We start from the raw sequence: 21,765 nt of genomic DNA, 5'->3' as shown, positions 1-21,765 counted from the left end.
TCTTTCCAGTTCCCTTTATCGTCCTCCTCTTCCCAGTTCCCTTTATTGTCCTCCTCTCTTCCCAGTTCCCTTTATTGTCCTCCTCTCTTCCCAGTTCCCTTTATTGTCCTCCTCTCTTCCCAGTTCCTTTATTGTCCTCCTCTTTCCCAGTTCCCTTTATCGTCCTCCTCTCTTCCCAGTTCCCTTTATCGTCCTCCTCTCTTCCCAGTTCCCTTTATCGCCCTCCTCTCTTCCCAGTTCCCTTTATCGCCTCCTCTCTTCCCAGTTCCCTTTATCGCTCTCCTCTCTTCCCAGTTCCCTTTATCGCCTCCTCTCTTCCCAGTTCCCTTTATCGTCCTCCTCTCTTCCCAGTTCCCTTTATCGTCCTCCTCTCTTCCCAGTTCCCTTTATCGCCCTCCTCTCTTCCCAGTTCCCTTTATCGTCCTCCTCTCTTCCCAGTTCCCTTTATCGTCCTCCTCTCTTCCCAGTTCCCTTTATCGTCCTCTCCTCTCCTGAAGTGTGTTGTGGGGTCAGGCTGAGATTGAAGCAGAGGCATGTGGGAGTTGTGGTCCCTGTAGCTGTGCTGTGATTGGCTCGTTGGTGAAGCTAATCACTGTGATGTTTCTGGCTTCGTGAGGTCTTGTTAATTAGTTCATGAGGTAATGAATCAATTAGTTAAAGCTGTTCCCACTGAGCTTCCTCTCATTTCTTCCCGCTCCTCTCATTTCCTTCCCGCCCTCTCATTTCCTTCCCGCTCCTCTCATTTCCTTCCCGCTCCTCTCATTTCCTGCCCGCTCCTCTCATTTCCTGCCCGCTCCTCTCCTGCCCGCCCCTCTCATTTCCTGCCCGCCCCTCTCATTTCCTGCCCGCTCCTCTCATTTCCTGCCCGCTCCTCTCATTTCCTGCCCGCTCCTCTCCTGCCCGCTCCTCGCATTTCCTGCCCGCTCCTCTCATTTCCTGCCCACTCCTCTCATTTCCTGCCCGCTCCTCTCATTTCCTGCCCGCTCCTCTCATTTCCTGCCCGCTCCTCTCATTTCCTGCCCGCTCCTCTCATTTCCTGCCCGCTCCTCTCCTGCCCTGCCCTATTCTCTCCTCTCTGAATGGGAAAGCTGATACAGATCACTGAAGCATCTCTCACTAATATTAGATGAGTTTGTTGATACATTGAGTAACCGACACCTGTCCCTCTTTCTCTCTCAGGCATCACCACATTAATAGCTAAAGGTGTCTATGATTCAGCCTTCCCTCTCCATGATGTAAGTTCCTGTCCTTCCAGCTGCACATACAGTATTTGTGATGATGTTACTGTTAACCTCGTGATAATGTTGCTATTGATAACGCAAACTGTAATACACTGTGAGCTTTCTAATTGTGATGTGATTGGTCTGTCTGACTCCTCCCCTCTCTGCAGGGGGATTATAAGGTCGTGGGTCACTCTGAGAGGAATGACAGACAGGTAACTACTGCTCTACTGTACGATACTATAATATACTGTTGCTACAACCTGGCTCAAGATTGTTTGTTACAATGGGAAACCACACACTGAATGAAGGAATACAAAATTAATTTATTTCATACATAAATAATATAATAATAATATATTATAATATTAATAAACACTCAACTATAATCAGATGAGGCATGACGGTCAGTAAATTAGGTGTCAACTGCCAAAACCACATCGAAACGACCAAAGGTCTGAATGGAGAGAGGAATCTCTTGCTGAATGGGGAAACGACCAAAGGTCTGCATGGAGAGAGGAATCTCTTGCTGAATGGGGAAACGACCAAAGGTCTGCATGGAGAGGAATCTCTTGCTGAATGGGGAAACGACCAAAGGTCTGCATGGAGAGAGGAATCTCTTGCTGAATGGGGAAACGACCAAAGGTCTGCATGGAGAGAGGAATCTCTTGCTGAATGGGGAAACGACCAAAGGTCTGCATGGAGAGAGGAATCTCTTGCTGAATGGGGAAACGACCAAAGGTCTGCATGGAGAGAGGAATCTCTTGCTGAATGGAGAAACGACCAAAGGTCTGCATGGAGAGAGGAATCTCTTGCTGAATGGGGAAACGACCAAAGGTCTGCGTGGAGAGAGGAATCTCTTGCTGAATGGGGAAACGACCAAAGGTCTGCATGGGTGGTCCTGTGGCTCAGTTGGTAGAGCATGGCGCTTGTAACGCCAGGGTAGTGGGTTCGATCCCGGGACCACCCATACGTAGAATGTATGCACATGACTGTAAGTCGCTTTGGATAAAAGCGTCTGCTAAATGGCATATATTATTATATATTATATCTCTTGCTGAATGGGGAAACGACCAAAGGTCTGCATGGAGAGAGGAATCTCTTGCTGAATGGGGAAACGACCAAAGGTCTGCATGGAGAGAGGAATCTCTTGCTGAATGGGGAAACGACCAAAGGTCTGCATGGGGAGAGGAATCTCTTGCTGAATGGGGAAACGACCAAAGGTCTGCATGGAGAGAGGAATCTCTTGCTGAATGGGGAAACGACCAAAGGTCTGCATGGAGAGAGGAATCTCTTGCTGAATGGGGAAACGACCAAAGGTCTGCTTGGAGAGAGGAATCTCTTGCTGAATGGGGAAACGACCAAAGGTCTGCATGGAGAGAGGAATCTCTTGCTGAATGGGGAAACGACCAAAGGTCTGCTTGGAGAGAGGAATCTGTTGCTGAATGGGGAAACGACCAAAGGTCTGCGTGGAGAGAGGAATCTCTTGCTGAATGGGGAAACGGTGGCTTTATGCCACAGCTGAGCTGTCACAGGTGTACCCCATCAGCCATGACGACCCTCCCAGCTCCGCCCACCTCTCCTACTCCGCCCACCTCTCCTACTCCGCCCACCAATCTGCTGCAGGAAGTAAGCACAGCAAAACCCAGTAGACAGAGCAGGGAGGGGCCGTAACACTACTCTACTACAGTGCTTCCCAAACTGGGGGTTGGGACCCACTTGTGGGTCCAGCTGGGTCACAGGATTTAGCTTTAAAACTGCTAAATTTTCTCTCTGCTGCCGATATGTTTTTTTTCTTATTCACACTCAACCCTTACGTTGGGTCACGATAACACACCTCAATTGGTGGGCCATGAAGTAAAAACGTTTGGGAAATCCTGATGTCTGGACTCTACTCTGATGTCTGGACTCTACTCTGATGTCTGGACTCTACTCTGATGTCTGGACTCTACTCTGATGTCTGGACTCTACTCTGATGTCTGGACTCTACTCTGATGTCTGGACTCTACTCTGATGTCTGGACTCTACTCTGATGTCTGGACTCTACTCTGATGTCTGGACTGTACTCTACTCTGATGTCTGGACTGTACTCTACTCTGATGTCTGGACTCTACTCTGATGTCTGGACTCTACTCTGATGTCTGGACTCTACTCTATTGTCTCTACTCTGATGTCTGGACTCTACTCTGATGTCTGGACTCTACTCTACTCTGATGTCTTGACTCTACTCTACTCTGATGTCTGGACTCTACTCTACTCTGATGTCTGGACTCTACTCTGATGTCTGGACTCTACTCTGATGTCTGGACTGGACTGTACTCTGATGTCTGGACTGTACTCTACTCTGATGTCTGGACTGTACTCTACTCTGATGTCTGGACTGTACTCTACTCTGATGTCTGGACTGGACTCTACTCTGATGTCTGGACTGGACTCTACTCTGATGACTGGACTCTACTCTTCTCTGATGTCTGGACTCTACTCTAATGTCTGGACTCTACTCTACTCTGATATCTGGACTCTACTCTACTCTGATGTCTGGACTCTACTCTACTCTGATGTCTGGACTGGACTCTACTCTGATGACTGTACTCTACTCTACTCTGATGTCTGGACTCTCCTCTGATGTCTGGACTGTACTCTACTCTGATGTCTGGACTCTACTCTGATGTCTGGACTCTACTCTGATGTCTGGACTGTACTCTACTCTGATGTCTGGACTGGACTCTACTCTGATGTCTGGACTGTACTCTGATGTCTGGACTCTACTCTGATGTCTGGACTCTACTCTGATGTCTGGACTCTACTCTGATGTCTGGACTCTACTCTGATGTCTGGACTCTACTCTGATGTCTGGACTCTACTCTGATGTCTGGACTGTACTCTGATGTCTGGACTGTACTCTGATGTCTGGACTGTACTCTGATGTCTGGACTGGACTCTACTCTGATGTCTGGACTGTACTCTACTCTGATGTCTGGACTGTACTCTACTCTGATGTCTGGACTGTACTCTACTCTGATGTCTGGACTGGACTCTACTCTGATGTCTGGACTCTACTCTGATGTCTGGACTGTACTCTACTCTGATGTCTGGACTCTACTCTGATGTCTGGACTGGACTCTACTCTGATGTCTGGACTCTACTCTGATGTCTGGACTCTACTCTGATGTCTGGACTGGACTCTACTCTGATGTCTGGACTCTACTCTACTCTGATGTCTGGACTCTACTCTGATGTCTGGACTCTACTCTACTCTGATGTCTGGACTCTACTCTACTCTGATGTCTGGACTCTACTCTGATGTCTGGACTGGACTCTACTCTGATGTCTGGACTCTACTCTGATGTCTGGACTGGACTCTACTCTGATGTCTGGACTGGACTCTACTCTGATGTCTGGACTGGACTCTACTCTGATGTCTGGACTGTACTCTACTCTGATGTCTGGACTCTACTCTACTCTGATGTCTGGACTCTACTCTGATGTCTGGACTCTACTCTACTCTGATGTCTGGACTCTACTCTACTCTGATGACTCTACTCTACTCGGATGTCTGGACTCTACTCTACTCTTATGTCTGGACTGTACTCTACTCTTATGTCTGGACTGTACTCTACTCTGATGACTGTACTGAACTCTACTCTGATGTCTGTACTGAACTGTACTCTGATGTCTGTACTCTACTCTGATGTCTGGACTGTACTCTGATGTCTGGACTCTACTCTACTCTGATGTCTGGACTCTACTCTACTCTGATGACTGGACTGAACTCTACTCTGATGTCTGTACTCTACTCTGATGTCTGTACTCTACTCTGATGTCTGTACTCTACTCTGATGTCTGTACTCTACTCTGATGTCTGGACTCTACTCTGATGTCTGGACTGTACTCTACTCTGATGTCTGGACTCTACTCTGATGTCTGGACTCTACTCTGATGTCTGGACTGTACTCTACTCTGATGTCTGGACTGTACTCTACTCTGATGTCTGGACTGTACTCTACTCTGATGTCTGGACTGAACTCTACTCTGATGTCTGGACTGGACTCTACTCTGATGTCTGGACTCTACTCTGATGTCTGGACTGGACTCTACTCTGATGTCTGGACTGGACTCTACTCTGATGTCTGGACTGGACTCTACTCTGATGTCTGGACTGGACTCTACTCTGATGTCTGGACTGGACTCTACTCTGATGTCTGGACTCTACTCTGATGTCTGGACTCTACTCTGATGTCTGGACTCTACTCTGATGTCTGGACTCTACTCTGATGTCTGGACTCTACTCTGATGTCTGGACTCTACTCTGATGTCTGGACTCTACTCTGATGTCTGGACTGGACTCTACTCTGATGTCTGGACTGTACTCTACTCTGATGTCTGGACTGGACTCTACTCTGATGTCTGGACTGGACTCTACTCTGATGTCTGGACTGGACTCTACTCTGATGTCTGGACTGGACTCTACTCTGATGTCTGGACTGGACTCTACTCTGATGTCTGTACTCTACTCTGATGTCTGGACTGTACTCTACTCTGATGTCTGGACTGGACTCTACTCTGATGTCTGGACTCTACTCTGATGTCTGGACTCTACTCTACTCTGATGTCTGTACTCTACTCTGATGTCTGGACTGGACTCTACTCTGATGTCTGGACTCTACTCTGATGTCTGGACTGACTCTACTCTGATGTCTGGACTCTACTCTGATGTCTGGACTGGACTCTACTCTGATGACTGGACTGGACTCTACTCTGATGACTGGACTCTACTCTACTCTGATGACTGGACTCTACTCTACTCTGATGACTGGACTCTACTCTACTCTGATGACTGGACTCTACTCTACTCTGATGACTGGACTCTACTCTGATGTCTGGACTCTACTCTACTCTGATGTCTGGACTCTACTCTACTCTGATGTCTGGACTCTACTCTGATGTCTGTACTCTACTCTGATGTCTGGACTCTACTCTGATGTCTGGACTCTACTCTGATGTCTGGACTGGACTCTACTCTGATGTCTGGACTGACTCTACTCTGATGTCTGGACTGGACTCTACTCTGATGTCTGGACTGAACTCTACTCTGATGTCTGGACTGAACTCTACTCTGATGTCTGGACTGTACTCTACTCTGATGTCTGGACTGGACTCTACTCTGATGTCTGGACTCTACTCTACTCTGATGTCTGGACTGTACTCTACTCTGATGTCTGGACTGTACTCTACTCTGATGTCTGGACTGTACTCTACTCTGATGTCTGGACTCTACTCTACTCTGATGTCTGGACTCTACTCTGATGTCTGGACTGTACTCTACTCTGATGTCTGGACTCTACTCTACTCTGATGTCTGGACTCTACTCTGATGTCTGGACTCTACTCTGATGTCTGGACTCTACTCTGATGTCTGGACTGTACTCTGATGTCTGGACTGTACTCTGATGTCTGGACTGTACTCTACTCTGATGTCTGGACTCTTCTCTGATGTCTGGACTGTACTCTGATGACTGGACTCTACTCTGATGTCTGGACTCTACTCTGATGTCTGGACTCTACTCTACTCTGATGTCTGGACTGTACTCTACTCTGATGTCTGGACTGTACTCTACTCTGATGTCTGGACTGGACTCTACTCTGATGTCTGGACTCTACTCTGATGTCTGGACTCTACTCTGATGTCTGGACTCTACTCTGATGTCTGGACTCTACTCTGATGTCTGGACTGTACTCTGATGTCTGGACTGTACTCTGATGTCTGGACTGTACTCTGATGTCTGGACTCTACTCTGATGTCTGGACTGGACTCTACTCTGATGTCTGGACTGGACTCTACTCTGATGTCTGGACTGGACTCTACTCTGATGTCTGGACTGTACTCTACTCTGATGTCTGGACTGTACTCTACTCTGATGTCTGGACTGGACTCTACTCTACTCTGATGTCTGGACTGTACTCTGATGTCTGGACTGTACTCTGATGTCTGGACTCTACTCTGATGTCTGGACTCTACTCTGATGTCTGGACTGTACTCTACTCTGATGTCTGGACTGTACTCTACTCTGATGTCTGGACTCTACTCTACTCTGATGTCTGGACTGGACTCTACTCTGATGTCTGGACTCTACTCTGATGTCTGGACTCTACTCTGATGTCTGGACTGGACTCTACTCTGATGACTGGACTGGACTCTACTCTGATGTCTGGACTGTACTCTACTCTGATGTCTGGACTCTACTCTACTCTGATGACTGTACTCTACTCTACTCTGATGACTGTACTCTACTCTACTCTGATGACTGTACTCTACTCTACTCTGATGTCTGGACTCTACTCTGATGTCTGGACTGTACTCTACTCTGATGTCTGGACTCTACTCTACTCTGATGTCTGGACTCTACTCTGATGTCTGGACTGGACTCTACTCTGATGTCTGTACTCTACTCTGATGTCTGGACTCTACTCTACTGATGTCTGGACTCTACTCTGATGTCTGGACTCTACTCTGATGTCTGGACTGTACTCTACTCTGATGTCTGGACTCTACTCTGATGTCTGGACTCTACTCTACTCTGATGTCTGGACTCTACTCTACTCTGATGTCTGGACTCTACTCTACTCTGATGTCTGGACTCTACTCTACTCTGATGTCTGGACTCTACTCTGATGTCTGGACTCTACTCTGATGTCTGGACTCTACTCTGATGTCTGGACTCTACTCTGATGTCTGGACTCTACTCTGATGTCTGGACTCTACTCTGATGTCTGGACTCTACTCTGATGTCTGGACTCTACTCTGATGTCTGGACTCTACTCTGATGTCTGGACTCTACTCTGATGTCTGGACTCTACTCTGATGTCTGGACTCTACTCTGATGTCTGGACTGGACTCTGATGTCTGGACTGGACTCTACTCTGATGTCTGGTCTGGACTCTACTCTGATGACTGGACTGGACTCTACTCTGATGACTGGACTCTACTCTACTCTGATGACTGGACTCTACTCTACTCTGATGACTGGACTCTACTCTACTCTGATGTCTGGACTCTACTCTGATGTCTGGACTGTACTCTGATGTCTGGACTCTACTCTGATGACTGGACTGGACTCTACTCTGATGACTGGACTCTACTCTACTCTGATGACTGGACTCTCTCTACTCTGATGACTGGACTCTACTCTACTGATGACTGGACTCTACTCTACTCTGATGTCTGGACTGTACTCTGATGTCTGGACTGTACTCTGATGTCTGGACTCTACTCTGATGTCTGGACTCTACTCTGATGTCTGGACTGGACTCTACTCTGATGTCTGGACTGTACTCTACTCTGATGTCTGGACTCTACTCTACTCTGATGTCTGGACTCTACTCTACTCTGATGACTGGACTGTCTACTCTGATGACTGGACTCTACTCTACTCTGATGACTGGACTCTACTCTGATGACTGGACTCTACTCTGATGACTGGACTGTACTCTGATGTCTGACTGTACTCTGGACTGTACTCTGATGTCTGGACTGTACTCTGATGTCTGGACTGTACTCTGATGTCTGGACTGTACTCTGATGTCTGGACTGGACTCTACTCTGATGTCTGGACTCTACTCTACTCTGATGTCTGGACTGGACTCTACTCTGATGACTGGACTCTACTCTGATGTCTGGACTGGACTCTACTCTGATGTCTGGACTCTACTCTACTCTGATGTCTGGACTCTACTCTACTCTGATGTCTGGACTCTACTCTGATGTCTGGACTCTACTCTACTCTGATGTCTGGACTCTACTCTACTCTGATGTCTGGACTGGACTCTACTCTGATGTCTGGACTGGACTCTGATGTCTGGACTCTACTCTGATGTCTGGACTCTACTCTGATGTCTGGACTGATGTCTGGACTGGACTCTGATGTCTGGACTGTACTCTACTCTGATGTCTGGACTCTACTCTACTCTGATGTCTGGACTCTACTCTACTCTGATGTCTGGACTCTACTCTGATGTCTGGACTCTACTCTGATGTCTGGACTGAACTCTACTCTGATGTCTGGACTCTACTCTGATGTCTGGACTGTACTCTACTCTGATGTCTGGACTCTACTCTGATGTCTGGACTGTACTCTACTCTGATGTCTGGACTCTACTCTGATGTCTGGACTCTACTCTGATGTCTGGACTGGACTCTACTCTGATGTCTGGACTCTACTCTGATGTCTGGACTCTACTCTGATGTCTGGACTCTACTCTGATGACTGGACTGGACTCTACTCTGATGACTGGACTCTACTCTACTCTGATGACTGGACTCTACTCTACTCTGATGACTGGACTCTACTCTACTCTGATGACTGGACTCTACTCTACTCTGATGACTGGACTCTACTCTGATGTCTGGACTCTACTCTGATGTCTGGACTGTACTCTGATGTCTGGACTGTACTCTGATGTCTGGACTCTACTCTGATGTCTGGACTGGACTCTACTCTGATGTCTGACTGGACTCTACTCTGATGTCTGGACTCTACTCTACTCTGATGACTGGACTCTACTCTACTCTGATGACTGGAATCTACTCTGATGTCTGGACTGTACTCTGATGTCTGACTGTACTCTGATGTCTGGACTGTACTCTGATGTCTGGACTGTACTCTGATGTCTGGACTCTACTCTGATGTCTGGACTCTACTCTACTCTGATGTCTGGACTCTACTCTACTCTGATGTCTGGACTGTACTCTACTCTGATGTCTGGACTCTACTCTACTCTGATGTCTGGACTCTACTCTGATGTCTGGACTGGACTCTACTCTGATGTCTGGACTCTACTCTACTCTGATGTCTGGACTCTACTCTGATGTCTGGACTGACTCTACTCTGATGACTGGACTCTACTCTACTCTGATGACTGGACTCTACTCTGATGACTGGACTCTACTCTGATGACTGGACTGTACTCTGATGTCTGGACTGTACTGGATGTCTGGACTGTACTCTGATGTCTGGACTGTACTCTGATGTCTGGACTGTACTCTGATGTCTGGACTGGACTCTACTCTGATGTCTGGACTCTACTCTACTCTGATGTCTGGACTGTACTCTACTCTGATGTCTGGACTCTACTCTGATGTCTGGACTGGACTCTACTCTGATGTCTGGACTCTACTCTACTCTGATGTCTGGACTCTACTCTGATGTCTGGACTGGACTCTACTCTGATGTCTGGACTGGACTCTACTCTGATGTCTGGACTGGACTCTACTCTGATGTCTGGACTCTACTCTGATGTCTGGACTCTACTCTGATGACTGTATTGTACTCTACTCTGATGTCTGGACTCTACTCTGATGTCTGGACTCTACTCTGATGTCTGGACTCTACTCTACTCTGATGTCTGGACTCTACTCTACTCTGATGTCTGGACTCTACTCTACTCTGATGTCTGGACTCTACTCTACTCTACTCTGATGTCTGGACTGTGCTCTACTCGGATGTCTGGACTCTACTCTGATGTCTGGACTGTGCTCTACTCGGATGTCTGGACTCTACTCTGATGTCTGGACTCTACTCTGATGTCTGGACTCTACTCTGATGTCTGGACTCTACTCTGATGTCTGGACTGGACTCTACTCTGATGTCTGGACTCTACTCTGATGTCTGGACTCTACTGATGTCTGGACTCTACTCTGATGACTGGACTGGACTCTACTCTGATGACTGGACTCTACTCTACTCTGATGACTGGACTCTACTCTACTCTGATGACTGGACTCTACTCTACTCTGATGACTGGACTCTACTCTACTCTGATGACTGGACTCTACTCTGATGTCTGGACTGTACTCTGATGTCTGGACTGTACTCTGATGTCTGGACTGTACTCTGATGTCTGGACTCTACTCTGATGTCTGGACTGGACTCTACTCTGATGTCTGGACTGGACTCTACTCTGATGTCTGGACTCTACTCTACTCTGATGACTGGACTCTACTCTACTCTGATGACTGGAATCTACTCTGATGTCTGGACTCTACTCTGATGTCTGGACTGTACTCTGATGTCTGGACTGTACTGATGTCTGGACTGTACTCTGATGTCTGGACTGTACTCTGATGTCTGGACTCTACTCTGATGTCTGGACTGGATGTCTGGACTCTACTCTACTCTGATGTCTGGACTCTACTCTACTCTGATGTCTGGACTCTACTCTACTCTGATGTCTGGACTCTACTCTGATGTCTGGACTGGACTCTACTCTGATGTCTGGACTCTACTCTACTCTGATGTCTGGACTCTACTCTGATGTCTGGACTGGACTCTACTGATGTCTGGACTCTACTCTACTCTGATGTCTGGACTCTACTCTACTCTGATGTCTGGACTCTACTCTGATGTCTGGACTTGACTCTACTCTGATGTCTGGACTCTACTCTACTCTGATGTCTGGACTCTACTCTGATGTCTGGACTGGACTCTACTCTGATGTCTGGACTGGACTCTACTCTGATGTCTGGACTCTACTCTACTCTGATGTCTGGACTCTACTCTGATGTCTGGACTCTACTCTGATGTCTGGACTCTACTCTGATGTCTGGACTCTACTCTGATGTCTGGACTCTACTCTGATGTCTGGACTCTACTCTGATGTCTGGACTCTACTCTGATGTCTGGACTCTACTCTGATGTCTGGACTCTACTCTGATGTCTGTACTCTACTCTGATGTCTGGACTCTACTCTGATGTCTGTACTCTACTCTGATGTCTGGACTCTACTCTGATGTCTGGACTCTACTCTGATGTCTGGACTCTACTCTACTCTGATGTCTGGACTCTACTCTACTCTGATGTCTGGACTCTACTCTACTCTGATGTCTGGACTGTACTCTACTCTGATGTCTGGACTCTACTCTGATGTCTGGACTGTACTCTACTCTGATGTCTGGACTGGACTCTACTGATGTCTGGACTGGACTCTACTCTGATGTCTGGACTGGACTCTACTCTGATGTCTGGACTGGACTCTACTCTGATGTCTGGACTCTACTCTGATGTCTGGACTCTACCTGATGTCTGGACTCTACTCTGATGTCTGGACTCTACTCTGATGTCTGGACTCTACTGATGTCTGGACTCTACTCTGATGTCTGGACTCTACTCTGATGTCTGGACTCTACTCTGATGTCTGGACTCTACTCTGATGTCTGGTCTCTACTCTGATGTCTGGACTCTACTCTGATGTCTGGACTCTACTCTGATGTCTGGACTCTACTCTGATGTCTGGACTCTACTCTGATGTCTGGACTCTACTCTGATGTCTGGACTCTACTCTGATGTCTGGACTCTACTCTGATGTCTGGACTCTACTCTACTCTGATGTCTGGACTGGACTCTACTCTGATGTCTGGACTGGACTCTACTCTGATGACTGGACTGGACTCTACTCTGATGACTGGACTGACTCTACTCTGATGACTGGACTCTACTCTACTCTGATGACTGGACTCTACTCTGATGTCTGGACTCTACTCTGATGACTGGACTGACTCTACTGATGACTGGACTGGACTCTACTCTGATGACTGGACTGGACTCTACTCTGATGTCTGGACTGGACTCTACTCTGATGTCTGGACTGGACTCTACTCTGATGTCTGGACTGGACTCTACTCTGATGACTGGACTGGACTCTACTCTGATGTCTGACTGGACTCTGATGTCTGGACTCTACTCTGATGTCTGGACTCTACTCTGATGTCTGGACTCTACTCTGATGTCTGGACTCTACTCTGATGTCTGGACTCTACTCTGATGTCTGACTCTACTCTGATGTCTGGACTCTACTCTGATGTCTGGACTCTACTCTGATGTCTGACTCTACTCTGATGTCTGGACTCTACTCTGATGTCTGGACTCTACTCTACTCTGATGTCTGGACTGACTCTACTCTGATGTCTGGACTGACTCTACTCTGATGACTGGACTGGACTCTACTCTGATGACTGGACTCTACTCTACTCTGATGACTGGACTCTACTCTACTCTGATGACTGGACTCTACTCTGATGTCTGGACTCTACTCTGATGACTGGACTGGACTCTACTCTGATGACTGGACTGACTCTACTCTGATGACTGGACTCTACTCTACTCTGATGACTGGACTCTACTCTGATGTCTGGACTCTACTCTGATGTCTGGACTGTACTCTGATGTCTGTAATATATATAATATTACAGAGTAGAGAGTAGAGAGTCCAGACTGTACTCTGATGTCTGGACTCTACTGATGTCTGGACTCTACTCTGATGTCTGACTGGACTCTACTCTGATGTCTGGACTGGACTCTACTCTGATGTCTGGACTGACTCTACTCTGATGTCTGACTGACTCTACTCTGATGTCTGGACTGGACTCTACTCTGATGTCTGGACTCTACTCTGATGTCTGGACTCTACTCTGATGTCTGGACTCTACTCTGATGTCTGGACTCTACTCTGATGTCTGACTCTACTCTGATGTCTGACTCTACTCTGATGTCTGGACTCTACTCTGATGTCTGGACTCTACTCTGATGTCTGGACTCTACTCTGATGTCTGGACTCTACTCTGATGTCTGGACTCTACTCTGATGTCTGGACTCTACTCTGATGTCTGGACTCTACTCTGATGTCTGGACTCTACTCTACTCTGATGTCTGGACTCTACTCTGATGACTGGACTGACTCTACTCTGATGACTGGACTCTACTCTACTCTGATGTCTGGACTGTACTCTGATGTCTGGACTGTACTCTGATGTCTGGACTGTACTCTACTCTGATGTCTGGACTGTACTCTACTCTGATGTCTGGACTGGACTCTACTCTGATGTCTGGACTCTACTCTGATGTCTGGACTGTACTCTGATGTCTGGACTCTACTCTGATGTCTGGACTCTACTCTGATGTCTGGACTCTACTCTGATGTCTGGACTCTACTCTGATGTCTGGACTCTACTCTGATGTCTGGACTGGACTCTACTCTGATGTCTGGACTGGACTCTACTCTGATGTCTGGACTGGACTCTACTCTGATGACTGGACTCTACTCTACTCTGATGTCTGGACTCTACTCTACTCTGATGTCTGGACTCTACTCTACTCTGATGTCTGGACTCTACTCTACTCTGATGTCTGGACTCTACTCTACTCTGATGTCTGGACTCTACTCTACTCTGATGTCTGGACTCTACTCTACTCTGATGTCTGGACTCTACTCTGATGTCTGGACTCTACTCTGATGTCTGGACTCTACACTGGATGTCTGGACTCTACTCTGATGTCTGGACTCTACTCTGATGTCTGGACTCTACTCTGATGTCTGGACTGGACTCTACTCTGTCTGACTGATGTCTGGACTGGACTCTACTCTGATGTCTGGACTGGACTCTACTCTGATGTCTGGACTGGACTCTACTCTGATGTCTGGACTGGACTCTACTCTGATGTCTGGACTGGACTCTACTCTGATGTCTGGACTGTACTCTACTCTGATGTCTGGACTGGACTCTACTCTGATGACTGGACTCTACTCTACTCTGATGTCTGTACTTTACTCTGATGTCTGTACTTTACTGATGTCTGGACTCTACTCTGATAGTCTGGACTCTACTCTGATGTCTGGACTCTACTCTGATGTCTGGACTGACTCTACTCTGATGACTGGACTGGACTCTACTCTGATGTCTCTACTCTACTCTGATGTCTGGACTCTACTCTGATGTCTGGACTCTACTCTGATGTCTGGACTCTACTCTGATGTCTGGACTCTACTCTGATGTCTGGACTCTACTCTGATGTCTGACTCTACTCTGATGTCTGGACTCTACTCTGATGTCTGGACTCTACTGATGTCTGACTCTACTCTGATGTCTGGACTCTACTCTGATGTCTGGACTCTACTCTACTGATGTCTGGACTCTACTCTGATGTCTGGACTGGACTCTACTCTGATGTCTGTACTTTACTCTGATGTCTGGACTCTACTCTACTCTGATGTCTGTACTCTACTCTGATGACTGGACTCTACTCTACTCTGATGTCTGTACTCTACTCTGATGTCTGGACTGTACTCTACTCTGATGTCTGGACTCTACTCTGATGTCTGGACTGACTCTACTCTGATGACTGTACTCTACTCTGATGTCTGGACTCTACTCTGATGACTGGACTGGACTCTACTCTGATGTCTGGACTCTACTCTACTCTGATGTCTGGACTCTACTCTGATGTCTGGACTGACTCTACTCTGATGTCTGGACTCTACTCTACTCTGATGACTGGACTCTACTCTACTCTGATGTCTGGACTGTACTCTGATGTCTGGACTGTACTCTGATGTCTGGACTGTACTCTGATGTCTGGACTGTACTCTGATGTCTGGACTGTACTGATGTCTGGACTGTACTCTGATGTCTGGACTGGACTCTACTCTGATGTCTGGACTCTACTCTACTCTGATGTCTGGACTGGACTCTACTCTGATGACTGGACTCTACTCTACTCTGATGACTGGACTCTACTCTACTCTGATGACTGGACTCTACTCTGATGTCTGGACTGTACTCTGATGTCTGGACTGTACTGATGTCTGGACTCTACTCTGTCTGGACTGGACTCTACTCTGATGTCTGGACTGGACTCTACTCTGATGTCTGGACTGTACTCTACTCTGATGTCTGGACTGTACTCTGATGTCTGGACTGTACTCTACTCTGATGTCTGGACTCTACTCTGATGTCTGGACTCTACTCTGATGTCTGGACTCTACTCTACTCTGATGTCTGGACTCTACTCTACTCTGATGTCTGGACTCTACTCTACTCTACTCTGATGTCTGGACTCTACTCTGATGTCTGGACTCTACTCTGATGTCTGGACTCTACTCTGATGTCTGGACTCTACTCTGATGTCTGGACTCTACTCTGATGTCTGGACTCTACTCTGATGTCTGGACTCTACTCTGATGTCTGGACTGGACTCTACTCTGATGTCTGGACTGACTCTACTCTGATGTCTGGACTGGACTCTGATGTCTGACTGTACTGGATGTCTGTACTCTACTCTGATGTCTGGACTCTACTCTGATGTCTGGACTCTACTCTGATGTCTGGACTCTACTCTGATGTCTGGACTCTACTCTGATGTCTGGACTCTACTCTGATGTCTGGACTCTACTCTGATGTCTGGACTCTACTCTGATGTCTGGACTGGTCTGGACTCTACTCTGATGTCTGGACTCTACTCTGATGTCTGGACTCTACTCTGATGTCTGGACTCTACTCTGATGTCTGGACTCTACTCTGATGTCTGGACTCTACTCTGATGTCTGGACTCTACTCTGATGTCTGGACTCTACTCTACTCTGATGTCTGGACTGGACTCTACTCTGATGTCTGGATGTCTGGACTCTACTCTGATGTCTGGACTCTACTCTACTCTGATGTCTGGACTCTACTCTACTCTGATGTCTGGACTGGACTCTACTCTGATGTCTGGACTGGACTCTACTCTGATGACTGGACTGGACTCTACTCTGATGACTGGACTCTACTCTACTCTGATGTCTGGACTCTACTCTGATGTCTGGACTCTACTCTGATGTCTGGACTCTACTCTGATGTCTCTACTCTGATGTCTGAGTCCAGACTGTACTCTGATGTCTGGACTCTACTCTGATGTCTGGACTCTACTCTGATGTCTGGACTCTACTCTGATGTCTGGACTCTGATGTCTGGACTCTACTCTGATGTCTGGACTGGACTCTACTCTGATGTCTGGACTGGACTCTACTCTGATGTCTGGACTCTACTCTGATGTCTGGACTCTACTCTGATGTCTGGACTCTACTCTGATGTCTGGACTCTACTCTGATGTCTGGACTCTACTCTGATGTCTGGACTCTACTCTGATGTCTGGACTCTGATGTCTGACTCTACTCTGATGTCTGGACTCTACTCTGATGTCTGGACTCTACTCTGATGTCTGGACTGGACTCTACTCTGATGTCTGGACTGGACTCTACTCTGATGACTGGACTCTACTCTACTCTGATGTCTGGACTGTACTCTGATGTCTGGACTGTACTCTGATGTCTGGACTCTACTCTGATGTCTGGACTGTACTCTACTCTGATGTCTGGACTGACTCTACTCTGATGTCTGGACTGTACTCTACTGATGTCTGGACTGGATGTCTGGACTGTACTCTGATGTCTGGACTGGACTCTACTCTGATGTCTGGACTGGACTCTACTCTGATGTCTGGACTGGACTCTACTCTGATGTCTGGACTCTACTCTGATGTCTGGACTGGACTCTGATGTCTGATGTCTGATGTCTGGACTCTACTCTGATGTCTGGACTGGATGTCTGACTCTACTCTGATGTCTGGACTCTGTCTGGACTGGACTCTACTCTGATGTCTGGACTCTGATGTCTGGACTGGACTCTACTCTGATGTCTGGACTGATGTCTGTACTCTACTCTGATGTCTGGACTACTCTACTCTGATGTCTGTACTCTACTCTGATGTCTGGACTGGATGTCTGTACTCTACTCTGATGTCTGGACTGTACTCTACTCTGATGTCTGGACTCTACTCTGATGTCTGATGTCTGATGACTGGACTCTACTCTGATGTCTGGACTCTACTCTGATGACTGGACTGATGTCTGATGTCTGGACTCTACTCTGATGTCTGGACTCTACTCTGATGTCTGGACTCTACTCTGATGTCTGGACTGGACTCTACTCTGATGTCTGGACTGGACTCTACTCTGATGACTGGACTGGACTCTACTCTGATGACTGGACTCTACTCTGATGTCTGGACTGTACTCTGATGTCTGGACTGTACTCTGATGTCTGGACTGTACTCTGATGTCTGACTGTACTCTCTGGACTGTACTCTGATGTCTGGACTGACTCTACTCTGATGTCTGGACTGGACTCTACTCTGATGTCTGGACTACTCTACTCTGATGTCTGGACTCTACTCTACTCTGATGACTGGACTGGACTCTACTCTGATGACTGGACTCTACTCTGATGTCTGGACTGTACTCTGATGTCTGGACTGTACTCTGATGTCTGGACTCTACTCTGTCTGGACTGGACTCTACTCTGATGTCTGGACTGGACTCTACTCTGATGTCTGGACTGTACTCTACTCTGATGTCTGGACTGTACTCTACTCTGATGTCTGGACTGTACTCTACTCTGATGTCTGACTCTACTCTGATGTCTGGACTGGACTCTACTCTGATGTCTGGACTCTACTCTACTGATGTCTGGACTGTACTCTACTCTGATGTCTGGACTGTACTACTCTGATGTCTGGACTCTACTCTGATGTCTGGACTCTACTCTGATGTCTGGACTGATGTCTGGACTGGACTCTACTCTGATGTCTGGACTGGACTCTACTCTGATGTCTGGACTCTACTCTGATGTCTGACTCTACTCTGATGTCTGGACTGATGTCTGGACTCTACTCTGATGTCTGGATGTCTGGACTCTACTCTGATGATCTGGACTCTACTCTACTGATGTCTGGACTGGACTCTACTCTGATGTCTGGACTGGACTCTACTCTGATGTCTGGACTGGACTCTACTCTGATGTCTGGACTGGACTCTACTCTGATGTCTGGACTGGACTCTACTCTGATGTCTGGACTGGACTCTACTCTGATGTCTGGACTGTACTCTACTCTGATGTCTGGACTGACTCTACTCTGATGTCTGGACTCTACTCTGATGTCTGTATTGACTCTACTCTGATGTCTGGACTCTACTCTGATGTCTGGACTCTATGTCTGATGTCTGATGTCTGGACTCTACTCTGATGTCTGGACTCTACTCTGATGTCTGGACTCTACTCTGATGTCTGGACTGATGTCTGACTCTACTCTGATGTCTGGACTGGACTCTACTCTGATGTCTGGACTGTACTCTACTGATGTCTGGACTCTACTCTGATGTCTGGACTGATGTCTGGACTCTACTCTGATGTCTGGACTGACTCTACTCTGATGTCTGGACTGGACTCTACTCTGATGTCTGGACTGGACTCTATGTCTGGACTGATGTCTGGACTGGACTCTACTCTGATGTCTGGACTGGACTCTACTCTGATGTCTGGACTCTACTCTGATGTCTGGACTCTACTCTGATGTCTGGACTCTACTCTGATGTCTGGACTCTACTCTGATGTCTGGACTCTACTCTGATGTCTGGACTCTACTCTGATGTCTGGACTGGACTCTACTCTGATGTCTGGACTGTCTACTCTGATGTCTGGACTGGACTCTACTCTGATGTCTGGACTCTACTCTGATGTCTGGACTCTACTCTGATGTCTGGACTCTACTCTGATGTCTGGACTGGTCTGGACTCTACTCTGATGTCTGGACTGATGTCTGACTCTACTCTGATGTCTGGACTCTACTCTACTCTGATGTCTGGACTGGACTCTACTCTGATGTCTGGACTCTACTCTACTGATGTCTGGACTCTGGATGTCTGGTACTGACTCTGATGTCTGGACTGTACTCTACTCTGATGTCTGGACTGACTGGACTGGACTGTACTCTGATGTCTGGACTGGACTCTACTCTGATGTCTGGACTGGACTCTACTCTGATGTCTGGACTGGACTCTACTCTGATGTCTGGACTGGACTCTACTCTGATGTCTGGACTGATGTCTGACTCTACTCTGATGTCTGGACTGGACTCTACTCTGATGTCTGGACTCTACTCTGATGTCTGGACTGACTCTACTCTGATGTCTGGACTGACTCTACTCTGATGTCTGGACTCTACTGACTACTCTGATGTCTGGACTCTGATGTCTGGACTCTACTCTGATGTCTGGACTCTACTCTGATGTCTGGGACTCTACTCTGGTCTGGACTCTACTCTGATGTCTGGACTCTCTGATGTCTCTGATGTCTGGACTCTACTCTGATGTCTGGACTGGACTCTACTGATGTCTGGACTCTACTCTGATGTCTGGACTGGACTCTACTCTGATGTCTGGACTCTGATGTCTGGACTGGACTCTACTCTGATGTCTGGACTGGACTCTACTCTGATGTCTGACTCTGATGTCTGGACTCTACTCTGATGTCTGACTCTCTACTCTGATGACTGGACTCTACTCTGATGTCTGGACTGGACTCTACTCTGATGACTGGACTGACTCTACTCTGATGTGACTGGACTCTGTACTACTCTGATGTCTGGACTGACTCTACTCTGATGTCTGGACTCTACTCTACTCTGATGTCTGGACTGATGTCTGGACTCTACTCTACTCTGATGTCTGGACTCTACTCTGATGTCTGGACTGGACTCTACTCTGATGTCTGGACTCTACTCTGGACTCTACTCTGATGTCTGGACTGGACTCTGATGTCTGATGTCTGGACTGGACTCTACTCTGATGTCTGGACTGGACTCTACTCTGATGTCTGGACTGGACTCTACTCTGATGTCTGGACTGAATCTACTCTGACTGGACTACTCTGATGTCTGGACTCTACTCTACTCTGATGTCTGGACTGTACTCTACTGATGTCTGGACTCTACTCTACTCTGACTGGACTCTACTCTGATGTCTGGACTCTACTCTGATGTCTGGACTGGACTCTACTCTGATGTCTGGACTGGACTCTACTCTGATGTCTGGACTGGACTCTACTCTGATGTCTGGACTGACTACTCTGATGTCTGGACTGGACTCTACTCTGATGTCTGGACTGGACTCTACTCTGATGTCTGGACTGGACTCTACTCTGATGTCTGGACTGGACTCTACTCTGATGTCTGGACTGACTCTACTCTGATGTCTGGACTGGACTCTACTCTGATGTCTGGACTGGACTCTACTCTGATGTCTGGACTCTACTGATGTCTGGACTCTACTCTGATGTCTGGACTCTACTCTGATGTCTGGACTGGACTCTACTCTGATGTCTGGACTCTACTGATGTCTGGACTGGACTCTACTCTGATGTCTGGACTCTACTCTGATGTCTGGACTGGACTCTACTCTGATGTCTGGACTGGACTCTACTCTGACTGTCTGATGTCTGGACTCTACTCTGATGTCTGGACTCTACTCTACTCTGATGTCTGGACTCTACTCTACTCTGATGTCTGGACTCTACTCTACTCTGATGTCTGGACTGGACTCTACTCTGATGTCTGGACTGGACTCTACTCTGATGTCTGGACTCTACTCTACTCTGATGTCTGGACTCTGATGTCTGGACTGGACTCTACTCTGATGTCTGGACTGGACTCTACTCTGATGTCTGGACTGGACTCTACTCTGATGTCTGATGTCTGATGACTGGACTGGACTCTACTCTGATGTCTGGACTCTACTGGACTCTACTCTGATGTCTGGACTGGACTCTACTCTGATGTCTGGACTGGACTCTACTCTGATGTCTGGACTCTACTCTGATGTCTGGACTCTACTCTGATGTCTGG

At 47.6% G+C, this 21,765-nt stretch overlaps 1 protein-coding gene and 1 long non-coding RNA gene across 5 annotated transcripts in view; both read left to right on the top strand.

Moving 5' to 3' along the window:
- Positions 1–1,179: 1,179 nt before the first annotated feature.
- The window catches only part of LOC127925203 (anoctamin-1-like), a gene marked incomplete at both ends in the record, with an annotated part of 103,149 nt that continues 82,563 nt past the window's right edge, over positions 1,180–21,765 (top strand). The window contains 2 exons of the mRNA XM_052510090.1: positions 1,180–1,235; positions 1,391–1,435. Of these exons, the coding sequence (XP_052366050.1) occupies positions 1,180–1,235; positions 1,391–1,435 (101 nt within the window). The remainder of the gene's footprint in view (positions 1,236–1,390; positions 1,436–21,765) is intronic.
- Positions 1,631–3,191, top strand: LOC127925200 (uncharacterized). Of its 4 annotated transcripts, none has more exons than XR_008120044.1 (3): positions 1,631–1,961; positions 2,010–2,105; positions 2,684–3,191. It is a non-coding gene; the product is annotated as an uncharacterized LOC127925200 (long non-coding RNA). The 4 variants fall into 4 exon arrangements; XR_008120043.1 differs by lacking the exon at positions 2,684–3,191 and adding an exon at positions 2,444–2,660; XR_008120042.1 differs by lacking the exon at positions 2,684–3,191 and adding an exon at positions 2,300–2,380.

This window comes from Oncorhynchus keta, unplaced genomic scaffold (genome assembly GCF_023373465.1).
Source record: "Oncorhynchus keta strain PuntledgeMale-10-30-2019 unplaced genomic scaffold, Oket_V2 Un_contig_5276_pilon_pilon, whole genome shotgun sequence".
Classification (NCBI taxonomy): domain Eukaryota; kingdom Metazoa; phylum Chordata; class Actinopteri; order Salmoniformes; family Salmonidae; genus Oncorhynchus; species Oncorhynchus keta.
The sequence above is the reverse complement of the archived record's forward strand: the minus strand, read 5'-3'. Positions and strand labels throughout refer to the sequence as shown.